Below are 25,587 nucleotides of genomic sequence, written 5' to 3' on the forward strand. Positions count from 1 at the left end.
TGCATTTAGTCACCACAAGTCGGGTTGTCCTATTGTGTAGCGACTAGAAGAGTAACTCCGTTCTGTGTAACGTTTGCCCACTATATCCCAACAGTTGCCAGGTACTGACCGTAGGCCGGTGGTTTTTCTCCGGGTACTCCGACTTTCCTCCACCTCCAAAACCTGGCACGTCCTTAAATGACCCTGGCTGTTAATAGGACGTTAAACAAAAAAAAAAAAAAAAAAAAACCCAAACCAAACCCAACAGTCTAACGATCTAATTCATTTTAGCCCAGGGCTACTTTATAGTGCCAAGTCTTCTCTGGCGGTGTGGTAAATTTACAATATCGGAGAGTATTACCAGTTTGTGGTGTCAGTGAGATAAGAGACACCACATCATTGAGGTTTAGTATTTTCTATCCGAGTATTTCAATGTTTACTTCTCGATAAAATGTATTATTTATGACTGAATAACATCAAATAAAGTATGCTCAAACATTATTGTCTCTCTTCCCTTCGTGACTATATTCCACCACGATCTACCAGAAAGGCTGATTCACGAGTGATTCACGCTATCAGGCTGGAATAGCCGTATTGTTGATCGATATCGACCTCTTTAAATGAATTAAAAATACCAAAACATTTCAAAGACTTAAATACCAGAAAGGTCTAGGACGACTTTATTTGGCCAGTCAAATGTTTATATGAGGCGGTTTAAATTGTTCAAACGTTTCCCAGTTTCAAGGTCATGAACGGTAAGCATTAAAACGGAACAGAAAGCAAGAGCTAGGCTGTCATTATTGTACACCTACTTGGACGCAAATCATGAAACAATTTTACAAAGCATGCATAAGATACACCGCGCACACGATAGATCTATACACGTATACCGCAAATTCAACACCAACAGACTTGAACTGGAGTTACTTCTGGAGTGTGTGGCAGTGTATATCAATGCTTGTACTTCTTATAATTGTCGTATGCCATGATGTAATCCACTTTCTCTGGAACTCGCTTACATCCTGTTGTAGAAAACAGTTCCTCCTCGTCCGGATAGTATGATAGTTGGGCCGTAATTTCTCGCACGTCTCGCTCATCAATAACATCACGTCGAGGATAATACCGTTTTGCGACTAGACTGTCTTTTACACACTCGCGTACATGCTTACGCTCCAAAGGTAAAAATGGCACGTGAGCGGAGACCATGTGATGGAGGAGGATGCTGCTATGCCATAATCCGCCTGGAAAATAGGTATTTTAATAACATTTTTCATTAAAATCAGCGTGAAAGTAACAGTGTGTATTAGTAAAAATGTTTGTAACATATTGGGGACAGTAACATCATACATCTGTAATTGATTCTGCAGTCATCTACAGATCAGTTTGTTTACGAAAACCTCCGTCATATCGGTTGTTTCCAAATCCTCTTTCAAGGAAATAATTTGATTTCTTATTTTGACTATTAATCGGCATGTTTTCATATTGGCTAATTGGATGCCATTTTCAACTGGTGCCCGAGATGTCCATTGAACTCGATGATATAGGCCTAATATTTCGACATTTGGATAAGATTAGCAGATCTCGGCCCAAGGAGGGCGAGGATTTTGAAGTTGCCGATCATTTTGCGACTCCAAACTACTTGTCGTTTTGTCCTGCGACTATATATAATATTCTCATTGGACGCCCAGATGTGGGATTCCCTTCGTTAGTCCATTCAACTGATGCGATAGTAGAATAATACGCCGAGTTTCTAAACCCGAGACGACTCGTGGAATGTTTAGAAATTTGTTCATCTTTTTTTTTATTTATTTTTTATTAATCTTATTTTTTTTACAAGACGTACGATAACATACATATAAACATATGGGGAAGCATTACATACAAACTATCAACATTACATTCTCCCTGGTGGTATAAAAATATATTACGATATACAAAGTGTATCAGATTAACTAAATGAGGTAGTTGGATTTATTAGTATACTGACTTTATCTTTGATTGAAACGTTGTAGAATAACAAAGAATGTAATAGACTGGAGATTTGGAGGGAGGGGTACAACAACAACAAAGACAAAATGAGCAAAAAAAAAAAATCAAAGTACTGAAAGTACTGAAGACACAAACGAAAACAAATTATTTTAACTGCTTTTGTTTAGTGGGGACATGGTCAACTTTGTATGGAACATCACCAATACCCGATTAGGACTAGGACAAAATATTGGCAAGAAAAGAAATTCATATCTACTTTTGATTGCAAGTTCGTCTTGGCAGCTAATTGTCAGAATAGGTACTCAGGTAATCTTATTTGACATCTTCAATGGGTTAATGTATACGTAGTTGTAGATGTAATATGAAGGTCCTAGATTACCTGTAAAATTAATGAGGCCTTTCTTTTCAAACTTTTGAGGATCCCATGCCTATAAGCGCTTCACAAATTATCATTATCATTAGCCATTGAAAAGATATTTATACATTTGATGTAGCGCCCCATCTAGCTACCAGCTTTTAGCTGAGAGCTCAGGTTAAAAACACTTGTGTGATTGTTTTAGGATTTTATCGTGTGTGTGTGCCCTGGTTTGAATGATGTTATGTCAAGGTTTTGAATGATATTTTGTGGCAGATTGTTCTATCCCTTCAGTACCTTCTGTAAAATAGCGATAACAAACTTCAATTGTCAAAATACAATATGGCTGCCTGTCGGCCATGTTGTTTTCCGATTAGTCTCAAAATGCAATATGCATAACTACGCACCGAGGGGAACCTACTTATGAAATTTGAAAAAGATCCCGTCAACACTTTCTGAGAAATAGTGATAACAAACTTCAATTGACAAAATCCAAGATGGCTGCCTGTCGGCCTTCTTGATTTCCGATTGGTCTCAAAATGCAATATGCATAACTAATGTTAACACCAAGAGGAACCTACATATGAAATTTGAGAAAGATCAATTCAGTGCTTTCTGAGAAATAGCAATAACAAACTTCAATTGTCAAAACCTAAGATGGCTGCCTGTCGGCCATATTGTTTTCCGATTGGTCTCAAAATGCAATATGCATAACTAGAAACCAAGAGAAACCTATATATGAAATTTTAGATCCCTTCAGTACTTTGAGAAATAGCGATAACAAGAATTGTTTACGGATGGAGGGATGGACGGACCACGGACGCAGGGCGATTTGAATAGCCCACCATCTGATGATGGTGGGTTAAAAACACCTGGGTCTGATAAACAGACTCTGGAGGCGTAGAATGCTGATGTAGACAGGGCAGGGTATACCATCACGGCGGGCACATTAAACTAAGCACTATATTCAAAACTTAGAATTACATGCTCATATCAGCTCAGACTTGAGACAGTTTCTTAATCACTCATTAGAGTGAACATGATTTTCATATAGCACTCTACGTTATATGTTTACACTCCATACTGTGTAGCTACAAATAATCTATACAACAAAAACACATTCATTCACATGTACAGTTCAAATCAATTTGAAGTGGAATTTTGTTTTTCACTTATGTACATTGCATCAAATATTCTCCGCAATAGTATATGTACCACATACATAACTGTAACTGCATGATACATATATATATGTATGGTATATATATCATGTTAATTAATGTTAGTGAGATGTGAATGTAGCTATATGTATTGATATCATCGATTTCAAAATCAGGTTTTTTTTAATCTGCAGCATTTGTCAGATGAAAATGTAGTTCGAATGCCCAAACTGGATGAACTGTACATGTAGTAGCATTCTTCAAAGTCCATTATGAATGCTTTTCATACAAATGTATTTCTTTCAATTGTTCGTGTGTTTAAATTATTAGAACACTGAAGTAATTTTTATTTTCATAAAAATGGAAGTACTGTTTATCTTTAAAACTAAATTGGATATTGATGAGATAAATTTGCCAAAATGTTAAAAATCAAACCTTATTAAGTAGAATCTAAACAGTTGTAAATGGCTAAGCCCACTATTCTTAACAACAAAATTACTTATTTTGATTCTCTGTCAAATATAATCAGGTTACTTGAAGACTTTGTCAGAAAAGTTAACACATATATACATTATTAATAGTTGCTTTAATTAAATTAATCTGAATTTGAACATTAAACCGACTTAACAATTTAAATAAAAAAATGTGTTTTCACCATTGACCATAATTGATAAGAAGAAAATAATTATTTAACTCAACCTATGATATAGTATGTAACAGCCATTAAGACAATACTATTATCTTTAGTCATGCCAAGTTATTTCACAATAGGATATATGCACAACACAAAAAAGTTTTACAAATTTTTGTTGTTTAGAAGAATAATGAACTTAGTAATTTTTGCTGTTCTTCTCAAATTATATGTACATGTACTAGTGTTGTAGAGAAAAAAAGATTAAATAATAATAATAAATCTAAGTTATAATAAATTATTTGCATTGATTTATCAATACTTTACTGTGCATTAGTTTAAAGGTTAATTTAATTCAGAAGCTGAAATGATTTAAGACAGAAAACCCCGCAGATGTAGGAATATAACATTTCCACTGCCTTTAAAGTATCTCTGGTTAAATTTAGCAATCAGTACATTTTCATTGTTTTCTAAAGAGTTACTGCCCTTTAACCGTACCTGAAGCGTTCAAAACTCCACCAAACATAATAAAGGTCTATTTAGATGTACATCGTAAACCCCTTCCTTTTTATGGAGGCGTTTACGCCTGCCATATTACAATCACCTACGAGTTGTGACGTCACAATCTCTCACTTTCATTTTCGTTATGTTTCCTTTCACAGTTCATTTTGTAGTTTCTTTCGGTACATATATGATGTAGTTGAACTATATATACATTTATGAAAACTATCAAGACTACAAATAAAGTGCTATTACATGAAAAAAGGTATATTCAGTATAAATTTCTCTTCGGCGGAAGCCCGGAATTTGAGACCTCTGGTGGTAATTTCTGTAACTAGGGGTAATGATTCGCTTATAATTAGTTCCAAGTATGAGGCACGTCATTGTAGTCCGTCATTCAAAGTAGATGTGCACAGAAATGTATTAACTATGCTGATAATGTTTTGAACATTTCAGGAATTATTTTGAATAAACAATAAGAATAATGTCTTGTAAATATCTACACCTGCATCGATTTTTGCAAATCTATATTGAAAATACTGTTTGAAGGGAGATAACTGCGAGATTCTGACGTTACCTTACAGAAGGACACTTGTTTAACTACTAGAAATAAGGATGGCATAACAACCAAGCGCAAACAAATTCCTGATTTTCATAATACCCTCCAGGTTTTGGCTAACAACATTTCTTTTGTTTACAACTTGGTAGTTTGTTCACGAGATTTTATGAAATTTAGTCCGATATTTAGCGATCACGTGTTCCGTCTGTTTACGTGAGCGAGCACTCTGTCAAAATGGAAGCACGTGGACACGGGCTTCACACGAAGCATCAAAATGATGTTTGTCGCTAGAAATTAATATCTATCAACATGAATTAAAGGCAAGTTGCTTATAAAGTTTAAATCTGTTTGTTGACTCACTGAAATAAGTGTTTGTTTATTTAGGACGAAACTGTTTACGATAAGTTGTTCAAGCCTGGCCAGACCACAAAATCACAATATCTACTGCGATTATAGTCCGAATTTTCTGACGATCTTGCTATATACTATATGCAAACTTTAATCAGCTTTAAGGCGATATCAACCCCAGAACCCTTCGGATTACTGCGATAACTGATCGAAGTCCCTGTGTTTCAAATCCATGAATCGGTAGACCTACGTGATGGCGTGATGGAATTCGATCGTTTATTTTTTTAAACTAAGAAAACTCGCACATATCTGTCGTGGTGGTCATTTGTGCTGTACTTTCCCCGACAGAGACAATATACAGAATTTGGATTTCTGTGATAAGGTTTACTGCAGTAGCTACTCGCGCTCGTAATATATATGAAAATGCTAAATTATTATTGAACCAGCTTGTCTTATTTATATATTATTCAGCTCACGATTCAACCTTTTCAAATGTTTTCATGTAATATATATATACATTTGTATGCACCAAGCTGTGAAATGTTTGTATTACATAGAATATTTAAACAATACAAAGTAATTGAGATTAACAAAATGTATACCAATTGCATTTAACCTATTAGTACAACTTTTTGTTGTTTTCATGTAATATAACTTTTTGTTGTTTTCATGTAAAATGATAAATACATGTATATCTATTGGCAATCGATATCAAATCCATATAATATAAGACTTTCTCAAATATCAATATTCCTCATAACTTTCAAAATAAATCTATATTTGCTTTTGAAATTTAATTAAAAATGTTTGATTTTCATGTCGCGAACATATCCCTTAAAATAATCATCAATCTCCTTATTGGTCTCCAGAAAGTGTGAAAATAAATGAAACTTGTTTGTCAATAATTCTATTTATTATGAATTGATGTATAACCATTTAGGGTTTTTTCCAATGTTGACCTTTAAAACTATATATATATACAAGCAACAATCTGTGGAATGTCAAATATGGAAGGCTATAGCTGTTTCAGGATAAATTGCCAAAAATGCTTATAAGTACTGTTTCTTATCACTGATAACATATATTGGGTTTTCGACTATTATGTGTTATTGCTACTTAAGTGTGAATTTTTTCGGCTTAAGTGATAATGTATTTCTTTGTACTTATGTGCAACAGACATCGCGAGAGTTTAATTCTCGTACATATAATATTGACTCCTACAAAAAGAAGTTGAGTGATCATGAGTGGTTGACCTACGAGAGGCATTTTATCAAATCTCATATTGACCATACTGATTGCTCATGATCATATTTCATCCGGCCTAGTAAACTCTAGAAAAAACATCTTAATTTATGAAAGTAGCTAACTCATTTAATGTATGTGTAAAAATTAAGTATATATATATCGTACAAAACCTCAAACTTCTAATATGGTAGATATGAAACATACATTTAGGCTGACTGCCTGATAATATAATACAATTTGTACAGAGTTTACAATCCTTTGACATTCAGCTCATAATATACACCATTATAATTTGATCTGTCGTCATGCGTCGGTCTTCTTCTTAAGACCAAGATATCGCAGAATGGTGTACAAAAGGTTCTTAAGCTGTTTTATCAAAATTGTTAATTTCATGGCCCCCTATGTGTCGCATTCTCCCTGGGGAGAGGATACATTTTACTATAGTTTATATAGGAAACTCATCACACATATTTTAGCATAATTTGTTTCATTTTCATTGGAAATTGGTTAGCACGTGGTTGGGGCAAACTTTTCTCAATGACATATTGTCAGAGAATGTCAAGGCCAACGACTTGTTATGGGTTCGAATGTCAAAAATAAAAATCTCAAATTGATTATTTTTTTCATTTCATATGAAAGAACATAGTCCACTGAAACAGAATGTGCATATTTTATTGTCATCAGATAAAAATAAGGCAGAAAGATATGGCACTTGGAAAAGAATCATAAAGCTATTTTCTCCAGCCAAAATTAAAAAATAATCCAAAATTGCAGAATAAAGGTTTCTGCTCTTTTATCTATATACACATGAAGGCTTGATGTTTGGCGCATCGATAACGTATGGCTGGCTACAAATGTTATACTTATATTTGACCTTGACCTTCATTCAAGGTCACGGGGGTCAAATGATGAAACAAATTCAAAGTTCTTTCAAAATTATTAATTTGGGTCACATTTTAAAGAATCGGCCCTTTTAAAGGTGTGTGCAATGTATCAAGGTCAAATAATCAAAATGACGCAGATATGGCACTTTTAAAAAGAAATTCCTACCAAAATGAAAAAATGACCCAAAACTGCACATACACATGAAGGCTGGATATTTGGCAAACAGATACATGTAACATGTGTGACTGGCTACAAATATTGAGTTTATCTCTCTGACCATGACCTTCATTCACATTTTAAAGAACCGGCTCTTATGAAGGTGTGTGCGAAGTTTCAAGGGCAAATTATTAAAAATGATGCAGACATGCCCTTTAAAGAATGTTTTCTTGCCAAAATTAAAAATTATACACAAATTGCAATTCAATTGTTGGCTCAAAAGGGGTGTCCAGCAAGATTATTGAGTTGGGATCTGAATGGTTTCACAGATAAAACAAGAGGCCCAGAGGGCCTGTATCGCTCACCTGGTTTTATGAGATATGAAACAAGAATGATGCTTAAGTTAATTTGTCGCTGGTATTTCTATGTCAATATATCATAAGCATTTTATATGGGTACATGTACATTGGTTTATTGTTATTCTAAAAATGTCAATTGAGCGAAATTGACCTATTTTGGTCCCATCCTTCAGCCCCCGGGAGGTTAACCCCAACATTCGTACAATTTTGAATACCCACCCCATAACCATGCTACCATGCAAATGTAGGTTTTATACCAAATTGTGCAATTAATCCATGAAATGAAATTGACTTTGGGTACAACCCCATAGGGATTGCTACCACACCAATGTGAGTTATATCCATAACTTAGTTTCAGAGAAACCAATTGACCCCTTTTGACCCTGCCCCCCCAGGGGTCAACCCCACCATTTTTACAATTTTGAATCCCTACCCAAAATGATGCTACCAGTCAAGTATGAGCTATATCGATTGCTTAGTTTCAGAGAAGAAGTTATTTATGTCAATTAAGCCAAATTGACCAAGAGATGAACACAATCCTGATGTAAAAATAGGCCCAGGGTTCTTTCCCCACCCCAAGGGACTTATACAATCATATTGAATTGATATCAAATATGAAAGTTTTCTTCAATATTTTGCATGTAAAACGCTGTATATTTATATACAGTACCTATAGCTACTAGGCTATTATCTACATCTTGGTGGTAAATTAAAAAGCAACAAATCACAAATCACAGTTTATTGTTAATATTGACATTGGATCTATTAAAATAGATGGAATTGATATCTAATTTTAAAATAATTGTCCTTAACAAATGAGGTCTTTGTTGAAAAAAAAGTGTAATAACTTTTAAAAGCCGTCAATCTAATTTTGATATTATTCTAAGATCAAAATAGAAAGGAATAAACAATTTTGTTTACAAGATATTGAAAGACATTGCACACTTTCAACAAAAAAAGTAGCAGACACTCCCTGTATTTTCAATACATATCGTGTATTGTTATAACTTATCGAAATGCATATCATATTGTTTCGACATTTCTAATACCCAGGCCTATAAAATATAAGTTTGTTTTAAACACATAAATGCAAATTTTGAACTACTTAAATATAAAAGATGGTTTAAAGTATGAATGTTAATGACATGTACCTAAGTAGAAGTTGATTTGAAAAAATTTAAAATGTTTGACTTCTTAAGTAAAGGTTTGATTGAAATAAGAAATGTTTAACTACTTTTAGAAGTAGGTTTGAAACTTTAAGATGGTTAAAACCATTATGTATATCGGAACAGTCTAAACCATTACATTCATCAGGACTGTGAAAACCATTATGTCCGGTTGGTTTGACACACTTAAGTGGAAATGTTTAGTCATGTTGATATCAGTTTAATTTGTATTCTTGCTTTATTTCAAATATCTCCTTTTACATCTGACTAACGCCTCCTACAGTACTTTCAGTACTTTGATTTATAATATGCTTCGACTGTTATGTAATATTTCAAATGATAATGATAGATCATTTTCTATTTTTTTTAAACCATCACGAATATTAGAAAAAAAGAATCAGTCGCTATAATTAGAGATGAAATTTTCAGTGACGTCTACATCTGCATGCAGACAGCCACGTTAATGCGGTACGCGTTCTGTAAACGAAAAACTTCATGTGCATTACGTAGGATATAATCAATAGACCCGAAGTAAATATTAATATTCACAAGTCCATTTGACGTTTCGAAACCCTATTCAGTGAGAATTTATTTAACTTTTTATTTGCAAACATGCGTATGGACTATGGTACTCGACTGCCGTTGTTGTGATATTGTCATGATGAATAGACAACTTTTTTTCTTTCATAAAAAAACATCTATATTATCTAACCATCTGCAGACTACATCAATCACATGCAAGTTAATATTTCAGTGAGAAAATGACAGTCAAAGTTGGGTTTGATCACCTACTCTTGCTTTTATAATTGTTTACATTACTGAAAGATGGCGGACAAAATCGGATGCTGGATGAGTGATTTTCAATGTACAAAATAACAACGATATTCCGACGAAACTTATATCAATATTATAACCCATTCAGTAACATGCCACCAAAGAAAAAAACCAAATAGGCTAGATGTCGATGATGAAAATTCAGCGTGATGTTAGTAGAGTTTTCTTCCGGGTCACAGGTAAGCAGCAATATGGCGCCAGCGAAAAGTCGATTGTATCATTCCGCGTGAAATCTAATGCATTCAACGCGGGAAAATATTCTTACGTATCATCGACTGAACATACTTAAATTAAATACTTTGAAAACTATCTATTTGTGAGGTTCTGTTGTTTTGTCATATATCTAACGAAACTGCAGTGTTGCATTTGACTCCGTAAGTCACGGGACTATTTTTTTTTGCGATAGAATATGATTGTGAAGTGGCAGTGGAAGTTGTGTCAGAGCGAACGAAAATGCCAAAAAAAAACCCACATTGTCCTGTCAGCTTCTAAAATACAACAAAACAAAAGGTGATTTTTTTAATAGCTGAACTTCACTGTATGTCATTTTTTATCGTGAAGTTTAACAAATATTTACTGCATAACATTACGGAGTTACTGTAAAGCAACGTTTAGATTGGCCAACAGCAGTATCCGCCAGAGCCCTCAAAAGCGCTGACATAGACTCAAACTTGCGTTTGTGTCTACGTTTGTGTCAAAAAAACAAAAGGTAATTTTTTATAGGTGAACTTTACTATATGTCATTTTTTATCGTGAATATTTACGATATTTACAAATATTTACTGCATAGCATTACGGAGTTACTGTAAAGCAACGGTTAGATTGGCCAAGGCAGTATCCGCCAGAGGGCATCGTAGATTTTGTCAGCTACACCTCAAAAGCGCTGACATAGACTCAAACTTACGTTTGTGTCAAAAAAGGTTTTTTCACACAAAGACATGGACATATGGACAAGGACATTGTAGACTGGTCTAACAAATATCAGTGATTTAGTAATTCGGTTAAAAGTTATTTGTTTATAAATTGCTCACTCTACTGACTTATATGGTTTGTTGCACCTTGCTCAACTGAAAGATTTAGAAATATTGATGTGTTCGTACAAAGCTTAAATTTGTAACCAATCGTTTATTTGAGTAATGTGTTCATCTTACTTTGAAATCCATTTGAACACTTACTTTTCTTTTCGTTTAACGCTTCTGTAATAATCAGTTGTTCCATGTCGACAAGCCGGAGTGATTCCCTTTGAAGCCCCTCCCTCCAGTGGTCTATCACCTTCTTCTGTATGGCACGACCCGCCGTGTTACTGAAAAAATGGCATGATGATAACACTTCATTTATGTCTGATGGATATTCCTTGCCTATAGCAGTGTTTTTAACATCAACGTTCGACGTGAAATTAAATTAACAGGGTATCAACGAAAGAAATACTGCAAAACATCGGATAATAACAGAGACATATATGCAAAACCATGATACCAGCTCATACTTAGAACAGACTCTGGAGTAGTGAGCGAATCAACTGTGAAAATATAAACTCATACTTTGAACATTGGAGTTGTGAATCCTTAGAACACTGGAGTAGTGAATCAACTGTGACATATAAACTCCTCATACTTAGAACAGACTCTGGAGTAGTGAATCAACTGTGACATGTAAACTCCTCATACTTAGAACAGACACTGGAGTAGTGAATCAACTGTGACATGTAAACTCCCGATACTTAGAACAGACTGGAGTAGTGAATCAACTGTGATATGTAAACTCCTCATACTTAGAACAGACTCTGGAGTAGTGAATCAACTGTGACATGTAAACTCCCGATACTTAGAACAGACACTGGGGTAGTGAATCAACTGTGATATGTAAACTCCTCATACTTAGAACAGACTCTGGAGTAGTGAATCAACTGTGACATATAAACTCCTCATACTTAGAACAGACTCTGGAGTAGTGAATCAACTGTGACATGTAAACTCCTCATACTTAGAACAGACTCTGGAGTAGTGAATCAACTGTGACATGTAAACTCCCGATACTTAGAATAGACTCTGGAGTAGTGAACCAACTGTGACGTGTAAACTCCTCATACTTAGAACAGACTCTGGAGTAGTGAATCAACTGTGATATGTAAACTCCTCATACTTAGAACAGACTCTGGAGTAGTGAATCAACTGTGACATGTAAACTCCCGATACTTAGAACAGACTCTGGAGTAGTGAACCAACTGTGACGTGTAAACTCCTCATACTTAGAACAGACTCTGGAGTAGTGAATCAACTGTGATATGTAAACTCCTCATACTTATAACAGACTCTGGAGTAGTGAACCAACTGTGACGTGTAAACTCCTCATACTTAGAACAGACTCTGGAGTAGTGAATCAACTGTGACATGTAAACTCCCGATACTTAGAACAGACCCTGGAGTAGTGAATCAACTGTGACATGTAAACTCCTCATACTTAGAACAGACTCTGGAGTAGTGAATCAACTGTGACATGTAAACTCCCGATACTTAGAACAGATTCTGGAGTAGTGAATCAACTGTGACATGTAAACTCCCGATACTTAGAACAGACCCTGGAGTAGTGAATCAACTGTGACATGTAAACTCCCGATACTTAGAACAGACTCTGGAGTAGTGAACCAACTATGACTTGTAAACTCCCGATACTTAGAACAGACTCTGGAGTAGTGAATCAACCGTGACATGTAAACTCTTCATACTTAGAACAGACTCTGGAGTAGTGAATCAACTGTGACATGTAAACTCCTCATACTTAGAACAAACTCTGGAGTAGTGAATCAACTGTGACATGTAAACTCCCGATACTTAGAACAGATTCTGGAGTAGTGAATCAACTGTGACATGTAAACTCCCGATACTTAGAACAGACTCTGGAGTAGTGAATCAACTGTGACATGTAAACTCCTCATACTTATAACAGACTCTGGAGTAGTGAATCAACTGTGACGTGTAAACTCCTCATACTTAGAACAGACTCTGGAGTAGTGAATCAACTGTGATATGTAAACTCCTCATACTTAGAACAGACTCTGGAGTAGTGAATCAACTGTGACATGTAAACTCCTCATACTTGGAACAGACTCTGGAGTAGTGAATCAACTGTGACATGTAAACTCCTCATACTTAGAACAAACTCTGGAGTAGTTAATCAACTGTGACATGTAAACTCCTCATACTTGGAACAGACTCTGGAGTAGTGAATCAACTGTGACATGTAAACTCCCGATACTTCGAACAGACTCTGGAGTAGTGAATCAACTGTGACATGTAAACTCCCGATACTTAGAGCAGACTTTGGAGTAGTGAATCAACTGTGACATGTAAACTCCTCATACTTCGAACAGACTCTGGAGTAGTGAATCAACTGTGACATGTAAACTCCTCATACTTAGAACAGACTCTGGAGTAGTGAATCAACTGTCACATGTAAACTCCCAATACTTAGAACAGACTCTGGAGTAGTGAATCAACTGTGACATGTAAACTCCTCATACTTAGAACAGACTTTGGAGTAGTGAATCAACTGTGACATGTAAACTCCCGATACTTAAAACAGACTCTGGAGTAGTGAATCAACTGTGATATGTAAACTCCCGATACTTAGAACAGACTCTGGAGTAGTGAATCAACTGTGACTATAAATACTTAGAACAAATTCGGGAGTAGTGAATCAACTGTGACATGTGATACGCTTTATCATCATCATTCATCATAGTATAGTAGTGCTTCCCTGAATGACGCTTTGATTCGATCTTTTATTCCTTTTCTTTACATAAGTTATTCCCCTTTGTTCTTTTTTTTTGTCCGGAGAATTTCTTAAAACTATCAGCCGATCTCTTTGGAATTCGGTCTGCTTTTTAATCGTGATACAAATTTGTGTTTCCCTGAAAGACATTGTGGTTGGACTATTTTTGTAAAAGGTACTGCCCTTGCATGTGTGTCTGTAGATCTTCACCTCAGAGTTCAACCAAATTTTCTTCAAATTTTGTAACCTAAAAACAATTCATTTGAAACAACAATGCATTTCCTTTTGGCATGAGAGGTGCTTATATTGTTTCGTCCCGCGGTTTTGTTTTATTTTAATTTTGTTGATAAAGAAATAACCTTTGATGCAGAGAAACTAAAATTATTTATAGTATAAACGCTGTATCTACTATACATAAAACAAACACATGTATACTATATACTATAGCCAATCCGGACTTACCTAAGGAAAAGAAATGTGCTTTTCCTGTAGTTCACGCCGTTTAAGTTTTTGTAAAAGTCGAGGTATGGCTTCACGATGTCCAGGATACCGGCAGGCATTTTGTCTACCTCGTCAAAAATGAACATCGAACGCTCACACTTAGATACACTTGTCTCTATTTTTTTCTTTAAATTAACCTGACGTAAAATTGAAAGAATGCACAATTAATTTATGTATATACAAACACGTCCCTGCGTACAGAATTGGTGTGCACCCTGACATATAGTAGTCAATATAGACAATAAATAAACTTGAATCCATGACGCTCACAAGATCGTAACTCACCTGTATTACTAAGTTTTCCCTACCCATTGTGTAATTACAAATTTGTATGACTGTATGTTATGACATTGATTACATGTAGTAATGTACTGACCTGATAATTTATCTTACTGTGCTAACGTCGCTGATTAACAACTGATATAATGTTGTTGGCCCTTGAACATAAAATATGCTTTCTAGAATGTTTCACACAATCATACAGAGAAAACGATTATATTGAATATTGAATCTATACAGACTGATCGGCAGAAACAATTTGAATCATAATTATATCTTTATTGTTGATAATGTTTTAATAATACAAAGGACGTTTTTGATTTAGAGCAGTGTAATCATTTGAAATATCTCTGATTTTCATTAGTTCGCGTACGTTTCTATACAATTAACGCTCGTATAATGTTTTACCTTATATTCGTGCACCTTCCCCGGATGAAGGAACTCGTTTGTTGCTGCTATGAGATGGACATATTTACTGTCCATTCCCTTCCTGTATATACTCTCAGCAATGATACTGCTAACAAGGTTTTTACCAGTCCCTGTTCCGCCATAGAAGGAGAGGGACAAAGCTTTTGTTTGATGCACAGGTCTCGCATGGGCATGAACGTGATTTAGTATTGCGGCCTGAGCCAAGTGTTGACCGTACAGACGCGTTTCTAGAGATTTCTTCAGGGCTGCAAAAACAATAATATTCAGTTAATATATAATAATAATATTATAGTAATATTATGATATTAATTTAATTTTTAATTCAAATAATAATATATTATTTTAAAGAATGACTAGATTGACTTTGTTCAGTGCATGAGCAGTACAGTTACTATATACCACCTGTAATATACCACCTGTAATATACCACCTGTTATATACCACCTGTAATATACCACCTGTTATATACTACCTGTTATATATCACCTGTTATATACTACCTGTAATATACCACCTGTAATATACCATCTGTAATATACCACCTGTAATATACCACCTGTAATATACAACCTGTAATATATCACCTGTTATATATCACCTGTAATATACCACCTGTTATATATCACCTGTTATATATCACCTGTTATATACCACCTGTTATATATCACCTGTTATATATCACCTGTTATATATCACCTGTTATATACCACCTGTTATATATCACCTGTAATATACCACCTGTAATATACTACCTGTAATATACTACCTGTTATATACCACCTGTTATATACTACCTGTTATATACTACCTGTTATATACCACCTGTTATATACCACCTGTTATATATCACCTGTTATATATCACCTGTTATATACCACCTGTAATATACCATCTGTTATATACCACCTGTAATATACCACCTGTAATATACCACCTGTTTATACCATCTGTAATATACCACCTGTTATATACCACCTGTAATATACCACCTGTTATATTCCACCTGTAATATACCACCTGTAATATACCATCTGTTATATACCACCTGTTATATATCACCTGTAATATACTACCTGTTATATACCATCTGTTATATACCACCTGTAATATACCACCTGTTTATACCATCTGTAATATACCACCTGTTATATACCACCTGTAATATACCACCTGTAATATACCATCTGTTATATACCACCTGTACATTTTTGAAATTTCAGTCAATTATAGGATACAGTATGATGTTATACAGCCGTAATTTACGTTATAAAGGATTGTATAATGATTACACATTTTGTGGTACTCGGGGTTAAAACATGTCCACACTAATTGTGAATGGATTTTCTTATCATGCCCATCTGCATGTTAGTCAGTGCATCCGGTCCTACGTTCAAAATGTCTTAGTGTTAATTCAGGTCAAATTTAAAAGAAAAAGATAAATTAAAAATGTCAAAACATTGACCTGAAATTGACACGAATGAAAAAAAAGTTTCCACATGTAATTGTTTGAAATAAAATACAATATGATCTTGAAAAGAAATAAACATTGAAACAAATTGTGATGTTTTGTTGTTAGTTTTGTATTGTCGACATCTTACCTCGCTCATCTAGTTTAATGTAGTTATCTGTACAACATTCCCCATCAAACCTACACGTGACAGGTTCAAAAAAGGATGAAATGGAAGAGAAACCGTCCCAGCAAGTTCCATTTTTTATCAATGCCAAAAACAGCGCCCAAATAAGGACCACACTTCTTTGTCTGGTCATGGAATACTACAATGGCAAAACAACTTAATAAACACTACTTACAAAGTTTTTACGTAGGTTGTTGTGTTGGAGATGCCGGATTCTACAAGTCTATATATCGTAACACTGGCGATTACGGTGTAATGTAATAACATTAATTACATAGACGTTTACATAGGTTTTTTTTTTGTAAATGCCCTTTACATCGTAAGAATGGTGTTTGTAAAGGATTGGATAATGTTATTGTGATAACTAAATTGGAGGCGATTCCTGTAAAAAGTACCGCTAAGGAAAGAACATAGCTATTTAAAGAGGGAGTAAAGTTACCAAATGGAAGGAAATTGTAATTCAAACTAATCGATAACGTCAGCCACGATAGCGTAACCATGTTTGTTTACCTGAAGATTATTTCTTAATTCTGACTGTTGCCTCATTTGTGTTTCGTTTACATATAATTCGCCTGTTGTCATTGATATTGTTTCAAGGTTTTCAAGGTTTTATTGATATCACTCTGACACACTAGAGTGTGTAACAAGAGGTCACATATACATAATAATAATGATACATGGCGTACAGTTATACAATCTTACTATATTCTATACAATATAAATTTGTGATAATTACAAAGAACATTAAATAATTTTAAAGAATGGAGGAGCACTGCTTGGTACAAAAATCACTTTAGAATCAATTTACTTAGTTTTTCTTTAAATCTACTTTCTTTTAACCAGACTTTTTATTTCATCTCTTGAAAAAGAACAAATTGATTGGTAAATCCACACATAGTTTGTATTAATATCTCCAGGACTGCCTAATAATGTCTCATATGTGTTTATTTAATAACAACCGACTTAAGACCTACCTATTTTTATCACAGATGACCTATGCTTATGTACTTTACACGGTTGATGATTTAATTTATCACTGATGACTTTCCTGTGAATGTTTACTTAAGACCAATTAATGACTTACCGGAAATTGTTTACTTAATACCAACTGATGACTTACCTGTGATTGTTTATTTAGGACCAACAATGACAATATTTTATTCTCATAAACATATAAAGTGTAGAGAATTATATACATGCAAAATTTGTACAGGACATATGATATAATACATCGATACATTTGTTAAGCAAGAGATTATCTTAAATATTGTTGAGTCGTATACTTATTTCTTTAATTAATTTCACAAGTGATTTCAATTCATCGTCTACTACAAAATTAAAAAGTGTATTAAATTTGAATGTATTTGGTCTTTCATAATAGTATCTAGATATATATATTTTTTTGTTTAATGCTATTTGATGATCGCTACAATTAAATAGATAATGGAATTCATCTCCTATTTCATTCAGGTTACACAGACTACAGATTCTATTTTCTCTTGGGATGTTATTCCATCTTCCGTATTCGACTGGTAATTTAATGTTACAAGTTCGAAATTTACAATAGGAATTAGCTAGCTTAGGAGGGAGGTCAAGTAGATATTTTTCTAAACTTAAATCATGTTTATAAATTTTGTAATTGGTCCCTTTCGGAGAATTGAAAACATCATTTTTCCAATTACATATGAACAAATTTCTTAGGGTATGAAAAACAGTATTTTTTAAGCAGCGTATACTAGTAAATTCATGGTTTTCAAAAACATCTAATAAATTACATTCTTCAAAAATATTTTTAATATAGTTAGACCATTGAGCATTATAATGTCTTAAAATTTGGAAAAATTTGTTGCTCAATTTATTAGGAGTTGAAACCATCATTTTGGCCCAAAATCCATTCATACGAACTTTTATATTTATATTTAATGGAAACCTTCCCAATTCTCCATATATCATAAAGTTTGAAGGATATGTTTACAGAATTTCATATGTAGACGTTCTAAGAGTTTGGTGTCACAAAACCCCCAAACCTCACAGCCATATAGTATGATCGGTTTGATTGCTTTATCAAAAATATCCATTTTACAATCGATGGACAGATTATGATTTCTGCATTTTGAAATAGCACCATACATGGCCCCAAGGCCTTTTTCTTATAATTGTTTGATATTCAAATGTGTAAAACCATTTCTAGTAAAACATACCCCGAGATATTTAAAAATTTTCACAATTTCTAGATTATTGCCATTATAGGTGAACTGTATATTTCGTGACACCGTTCCTCTCCCAAAAACCATTATCTTAGTCTTATCAATGTTAACTTTAAGATGCCACAATTTTGAGTAGGTGTGAAATTCGTTAAGTTGTGCTTGTAAATCTTCGACTGACTCTGCAAGTAGAATGGTATCATCGGCATACAACATTACATACAACTTGAGATACACTTGTAGCTCTGTCTCTAGTTTTCCCGCCAAATTAGATAAACCTCTACAGTCATGTGATATTAAGAAATGTTCTAGATCATTTAAAAAGATTGAAAACAAAAATGGGGACAAATTTTCCCCTTGTCTTACACCTGAATTACAATTAAAAATATTAGAGACATAACCGCCTTTAATTACTTTCGTCTTAATTCCATTGTACACATTAATTATGACTTTAAAACATTTCCCTCCTATATTACTTGTAATCAATTTGTTCCACAGTCCTAATCTCCAGACACTGTCGAATGCGTTCTCAAAATCTATAAATGCACAGTACATTTTACTTTTGAATTGTTTTGATAGTTCAATTAAAGAATAGAGTGAAAAAATATGATCAGTTGTGGAATGATGTTTTCAAATCCCGCTTGGTTTTCTAGTATAAGTTCAGTGCTATCTGCATAATTGGTGAGTCGTTCATTGATAATGGTTGTAAATAACTTACCCAGACAGCTTACCAGTGTAATTGGTCTGTAATTATTAGCATCATGGATATCTCCTTTATTTTTAAAAACTGGTATAATATTGCCCATCAACCACACATCTGGGATATTACCAGTGTCGAATATATAATTAAAGATTTTGACGTATAATGGTAGCATGATATCTGCAGTAGATTTTATATATTCATTACATACTAGATCTTCACCAAAAGCCTTATTGTTTTTTAATCTAAAAATACATTTTGATATTTCTGATGAAGATATAGGTATATTTAAACAAGTATTGGCTCCCAGGTTCGATAACTCTTGGAGCTGTTCACTGGAAAATATATGATTATAAGTTCCCTCAACATTACGGTTAAAATATTTACTAAAATAATTGTAGAGATCCTCGATATCTGCCTTACATGTTTTTTTCTTACTAGGACTACCCTTGTTTAATATTTTCCAATATTCTTTTGGGTTTCTAGATCTTAAATTGTTTAATTTCGTTTTAATCTGAATTCTATGTGCAGTAACTGCTGACTTCAGCGTTTTACGATATTTGCGTTCCTTATCGTATAAATCTTCTTTAAATATTTGGTCACCACATCTTTTATATAATCTTTTGGCTTGTCTGTAATTCTGTCTTGCTGATTTACAATCTTTGGTGAACCATGGCTTTTTGAAATTGGAATGTTTGGTCATAGGTTGGGTAGTACCAAAAGCATGTTTAGCGGCATCGACGAAAATTTCACTCAAAGTATTTACAGTTTCATTGATAAAAGTTACATTTTCAATTTCATTATTGCACATGTTATTTACAATATTCTCTATATACGAGTATCTTTCAGATACTGACTGCACAAACTTATCCTTTTCAATATCATTCCATTTTTTTGGTTTTGGAGTAAAACAATCATCTTCGGAAACTTCATTATCACAATCGTTTGTAATATTACATCTTTTAAGTAGATTTAGGTGCATTGGAAAGTGTACATCTGACAAAAGAGAAGAAAATTCATTAATAGAAAAATCATCTACTAATTTAAACAGTTCAAAATTCCCTATACAATAATCTACAACACTTGCATTCTTACATGTAAGTTTACCGACATCTCGGTCTTCGCCCATTCTACCATTTAAAATAAAGATATTACAGTGTTTACACATGTCTAATAAACGCCCGCCATAATTATTTCGTACTTGATCATGGGAAAATCTTGTCTTTGGTACATGTATTTCTTCAAATTCATTTACATCCTAGTCATCAAGATCATCATCTATATCATCTATAAAATCAGGAGCGTTTGCTGTTCTACTATTAAAGCCGCCCAAAAGACAAATACATTTAACATCATCCCTGGAGTTTAGTAATTAGTTTTCGATTTCTTCAAAACAATCAAGTGTAGAATAATTGGAATTGGCAGGAGGTATATATGTTACACCAAACAATACATTGCCATCGTTGTTGAAAATAGAATTATTCATTTTAACCCATAGTACATTATCATTGTCTGTTCTTATTTGAGATACATATTTTACATATTCATCCTTGATATATACAACAATACCACCAGATTTGATGGTTGATAATGACTTTCTATGTTTACAAAATGAAGTGTAGCCTTCAATATCTACCAAGTCTGCACTATCAGTCTTAGACTCTGTGATACAGATCATATCATGTTTTGTAATAAATTCTATAAATTCTGGGCATTTAAGTTTGCTACTGAGACCATTTACATTAATACTTGTTATTTTGAATGTAGTATCTTGCAGACATTTTGATGATTCTCCCCCCGCGTGTCCCTATACTATTTTATCAAAAGTTTCCTCGTCGGATCGGTCCTGGCTAGCGTCGGCCGAGTAGTTGGATCGACCAGATGTGCGCACGCGTTTTGCCGGTGGTGTCACTCTGTGTGGATGGTTTAATCCTGTTTCTCCCAAAACTGAAAATCCAGGTAAAAACATTTTTGGGAGAAACAGGATTTGTTTACACATGGGTCTTATTATTAAGTAAACACATAAGGTCATTATCTCTCTCATTCATTTATTTGCAAAATCTAGGTAAATACAGGTAAATACAGGTAGATAGGTGATAGAACTACAAAAATGTCAATTTAATGTTATATTTTTATATGTGAAATTATGTATTAAATTTTATTGACATAATCATATATATATGAACATATATTTCAAACATATTCTACACTTTAAAAAAAGTTAAAAACAATGCATATATATTACACACATATATGTACTTTTTACTGATGATATGATAATTGTACAATGGATAACTAATAAGCACTATATTATCTTCAAAATACAATAAAATAAACACCACATATGCATTCATACATACATGTACATTACAAATAAGCACTATTTATATCATAAATAAACCAATAGTTTACCTTCTCTGTATAATATTTGTACTGTATTACAAAAGATGAATTTATATTAAGAATGATACATGTATATTGTTAACAGAACAATATGTAACTACATATATAGTATGTTTTATTTCACTCCATATGTAATAAATATGTTGCTCGGTCGCTATAGTTGAGCATTGGCAGTCCTCTGGCAGCAAGCTGAAGTCAGGTGATGTCGTTTGTAGCCTGGATTTCTTCGAGTACACGGATGAAGATGTACATGTTTGGATGTGCGTGTGGGATCCTCTTCTTAAGTTTGCTGTGCCATTCTTCCTGGTTGTTGATCATAATGCGTCGGTTGTCTGTGTTGTCATCAAAGAGGAGGAATTGGTCACCGTTATTGGTTCGAGTCCATTCATCTTCCAAAATGATGTCTGCCAAGGATGTCGGTGGCTTTGGTAGTAGTTTGCTTCTGGAGTGGTAAAGGGATGCCTTACAGGTTGCGTAGGTGGGAATCTGCTCAAGTAGTGGTCTGTCAGCTGCCCAGTCCTGTGTCTGTAGTTTAGATACTTCTTTGTCGTATATGGCGGGTATGGGTTTGAGTTCCTTCCTACACCATCATTGTCTTCTGAACACCCCCCTGGAAATGTTTGGGTGAGTGGTTGTGTTGATGACCGAATTTTAAAGTTTGCAGGACGTGTACTTGATAGTTAGCCATACTGAGAATGATAAATGTTTCGGTGGTAGACTGTTATATGTACTTAATTAATATATCATCTTATTAAATTGCACGTTTTATTTTTAAATTCAAACCATCTATGGATATATGGATAAATCTAAAAGAAGCCAATTATAATCACTTCTATAAGTTTATCATAAACTTTATACATAATGTTTTATTTTTATTTATCTATTTCTTATCAAATTGCACGTTTTATTTTTAAATTCAAACCATCTATGAATATATGGATAAATCTATTATTTTTCTTTATTTGTCAACTGATACATTCAGTAATACACACCTTAATTTACGTGTACAGGTAACAGGAACGTTGATTTACCTGTACAAGTAGCAGTCAACTTAACTGTTAAAACAACACTCCTCCTATATTGTTTACATAAGTTTTTGGGAGAACCAGGACTTGTATTTTTCAGTTTTGGGAGAAACAGGATGACACCGTGTGGATAGCCTTTAGTCGTTTGTGGTTCCTTGAAGTTCTGTGTTGTAGCCTATTCATATTGTTATTGGGCGATGGACGCAGAGTGTCACTGTCGCTAACGGATTGACCATTAGGCCTACCTACAGGTGGTCTGTTGTTACGCGCTCAATCGTTGCTAGCCGCGCGATCATTCCGAACTCCTTCACTCGGAACACTTCTCGCCTGTCCCTCTCCCGTAGTGGTACCGATGTCACCCGTATATAGACGTCCGTCTACGATCAATTTATCCCGAACTAATTTGGCTCGTCAACCATTGCGTCGCAGGTCTTTGAGTTTGGGATACAACAATTTCCTCTTATCTTCGATTTCAGATGGGAACTGTTCATTTATGTAAAATGTGGTTCCTTTGAGTTTTTTTGCGTTTCTTAGAACATTGAACCTATCTTGATTAAACAAGAACCTCGCAACTATTTGTCTGTTCTTCCCGCGCACAAACTTTCCGAACCTATGGACATTACCTAGTTCCACCCCGTTGATTCCGAGTTCAATACTGAGGAAATCCCGAAGTTTGGATTCAGTGTCCTCACCATTATCCTCTCGTAGACCACTAAACACTAGATTGTTTTTCATTGAGCGCCACTTAAGCTCTGTAACACTGGTTTTCATGTCTTCTTTTTCAGCCTTTAGTTCTTTAACGGATTGTTCTAACTCGTTCACTTTAGTGTCTGTTTGTGAAGGTGTTGATATCGTGCGTTGAATTGTTTTTATTTGTTTAGTTTGTTTTTCTGTTGTGCTTTTCATTTCATCAAACATGTCACTTATTGTTCTACAGCTCACTTCCATTTCAACATTTTTTTCTTTCAGACTCGTTATTTCGTTTTCAAGGGAATGCACTTTCAGTGTTAGTGAGTCTAACGAGCTCTGTACTGTATTGAGTTTGTTCTCAATGGGCTCAAGGCGTTGGAGGCGAATATCAATGTTTTGGACAAGTTCAATAATTTTATTCAACTGTGTTACTGATTCGTCACTTTTAACTTCACCAAACAAAGTCCCTCTAGTTTGGTGAAGTATCGCTGATGTCGGAGTCACAGACATTGTGTTGTCACGGGCATGTACGCGTGCATGTATACAGGTAAATCAATAGTGCGTGACGAATCTTCAGCGATATAACCGGTTCACACAAGGACTCGGTTCATAGAGTTCATATCAATTGTACAAGTTGTGTATATATATCATATAGTCAATATAGTAGATCGATAGTTACGGAATAAAAGGCTCCAGAATTCAACAAACAAGTGCACCAAATCGTAAAATGGTACAATACCGTTTCAGACGATCACATCTATAGTGAAACCACGTGTAGCGTCACCACATATAACATACATATACAATAATGGTCACTGACATATCACATAGTATGCTTACCAAGCAGCGCGGGCGCAGCACAAACAGCAATACAATATATATCACAATAGGTGGAACTTCAAACACAGTGTTCACAGGTTGGCGTTGATCTCAAGACTGGCTTGACTCGCGCGCTCTCACCGGAAGCTCGAAGACACCCGAGACTTCCTGAATGCCCACGGCATTCCGGCAAGGAGGACAATTACTGTTGGTTCAGTCCTGTTTCACCACACATCCCTTGCCAGTCTGCTCATTTTAGGTTAACTATATGTCCCGGAAACATAGTTTCTTCTCGAAAATATCGGAGCGGGACTCGACCGGTGTTATCAAGGTGCCGCCATCTTGACACATGCTGATGACTTACCTGTGATTGTTTACTTAAGACCAACTAATGACTTACCCATTACAATTAGGACAGCATTGAAGAAGAAACTTTACATAAAAGCGATTGTGGCTGCTATAAGAGAAGTAAACGAGATAGTTCTTTGATTATTATAAATACGACATTCCAAAATTCCGGCGTAATAATGTCTTATCTGTTTGTTAACTTAGGACCGACTGGACTGAAGCCTTATGTGTGTTTATTTGCATCAAACGGACTGCTAACTTACCTGTAAATGTTTACGTAGGACCGACAAACTTACTTGCGTATACTTGATAGTTTATCAATAGTAATTTCTGTAGTTGTAGGATCGCCTGATAACGTCCTACTCGTGTTTACTGAGGACTGCCTGATAACGTCCTACCCGTGTTTACTGAGGACTGCCTGATAACGTCCTACCCGTGTTTACTGAGGACTGCCTGATAACGTCCTACCCGTGTTTACTGAGGACTGCCTGATAACGTCCTACCCGTGTTTACTGAGGACTGCCTGATAACGTCCTACCCGTGTTTACTGAGGACTGCCTGATAACGTCCTACCCGTGTTTACTGAGGACTGCCTGATAACGTCCTACCCGTGTTTA

At 34.6% G+C, this 25,587-nt stretch overlaps 2 protein-coding genes across 3 annotated transcripts in view; one reads left to right on the plus strand and one right to left on the minus strand.

Moving 5' to 3' along the window:
- Positions 1-25,587, plus strand: part of LOC117328711 (transmembrane protein 144-like) — a 108,037-nt gene that overhangs the window by 28,470 nt on the left and 53,980 nt on the right. The window lies entirely within an intron of this gene.
- On the minus strand, positions 717-25,538 carry LOC117328712 (torsin-1A-like). Of its 2 annotated transcripts, XM_033886208.1 has the most exons (6): positions 25,267-25,538; positions 16,746-16,920; positions 15,127-15,392; positions 14,401-14,576; positions 11,343-11,470; positions 717-1,220 (listed from the first exon to the last, which is right to left on the minus strand). In XM_033886208.1, the coding sequence occupies exons 2-6, from the start codon at positions 16,912-16,914 to the stop codon at positions 931-933; spliced, it is 1,029 nt and encodes a 342-aa protein (XP_033742099.1). In that variant the 5' UTR covers positions 16,915-16,920; positions 25,267-25,538; the 3' UTR covers positions 717-930. The 2 variants fall into 2 exon arrangements, with proteins under 2 accessions (XP_033742099.1, XP_033742098.1); XM_033886207.1 differs by lacking the exon at positions 25,267-25,538 and having other exon boundaries at positions 16,746-16,972.

The sequence above is a fragment of the Pecten maximus genome, chromosome 6 (genome assembly GCF_902652985.1).
Source record: "Pecten maximus chromosome 6, xPecMax1.1, whole genome shotgun sequence".
NCBI classification, from domain to species: domain Eukaryota; kingdom Metazoa; phylum Mollusca; class Bivalvia; order Pectinida; family Pectinidae; genus Pecten; species Pecten maximus.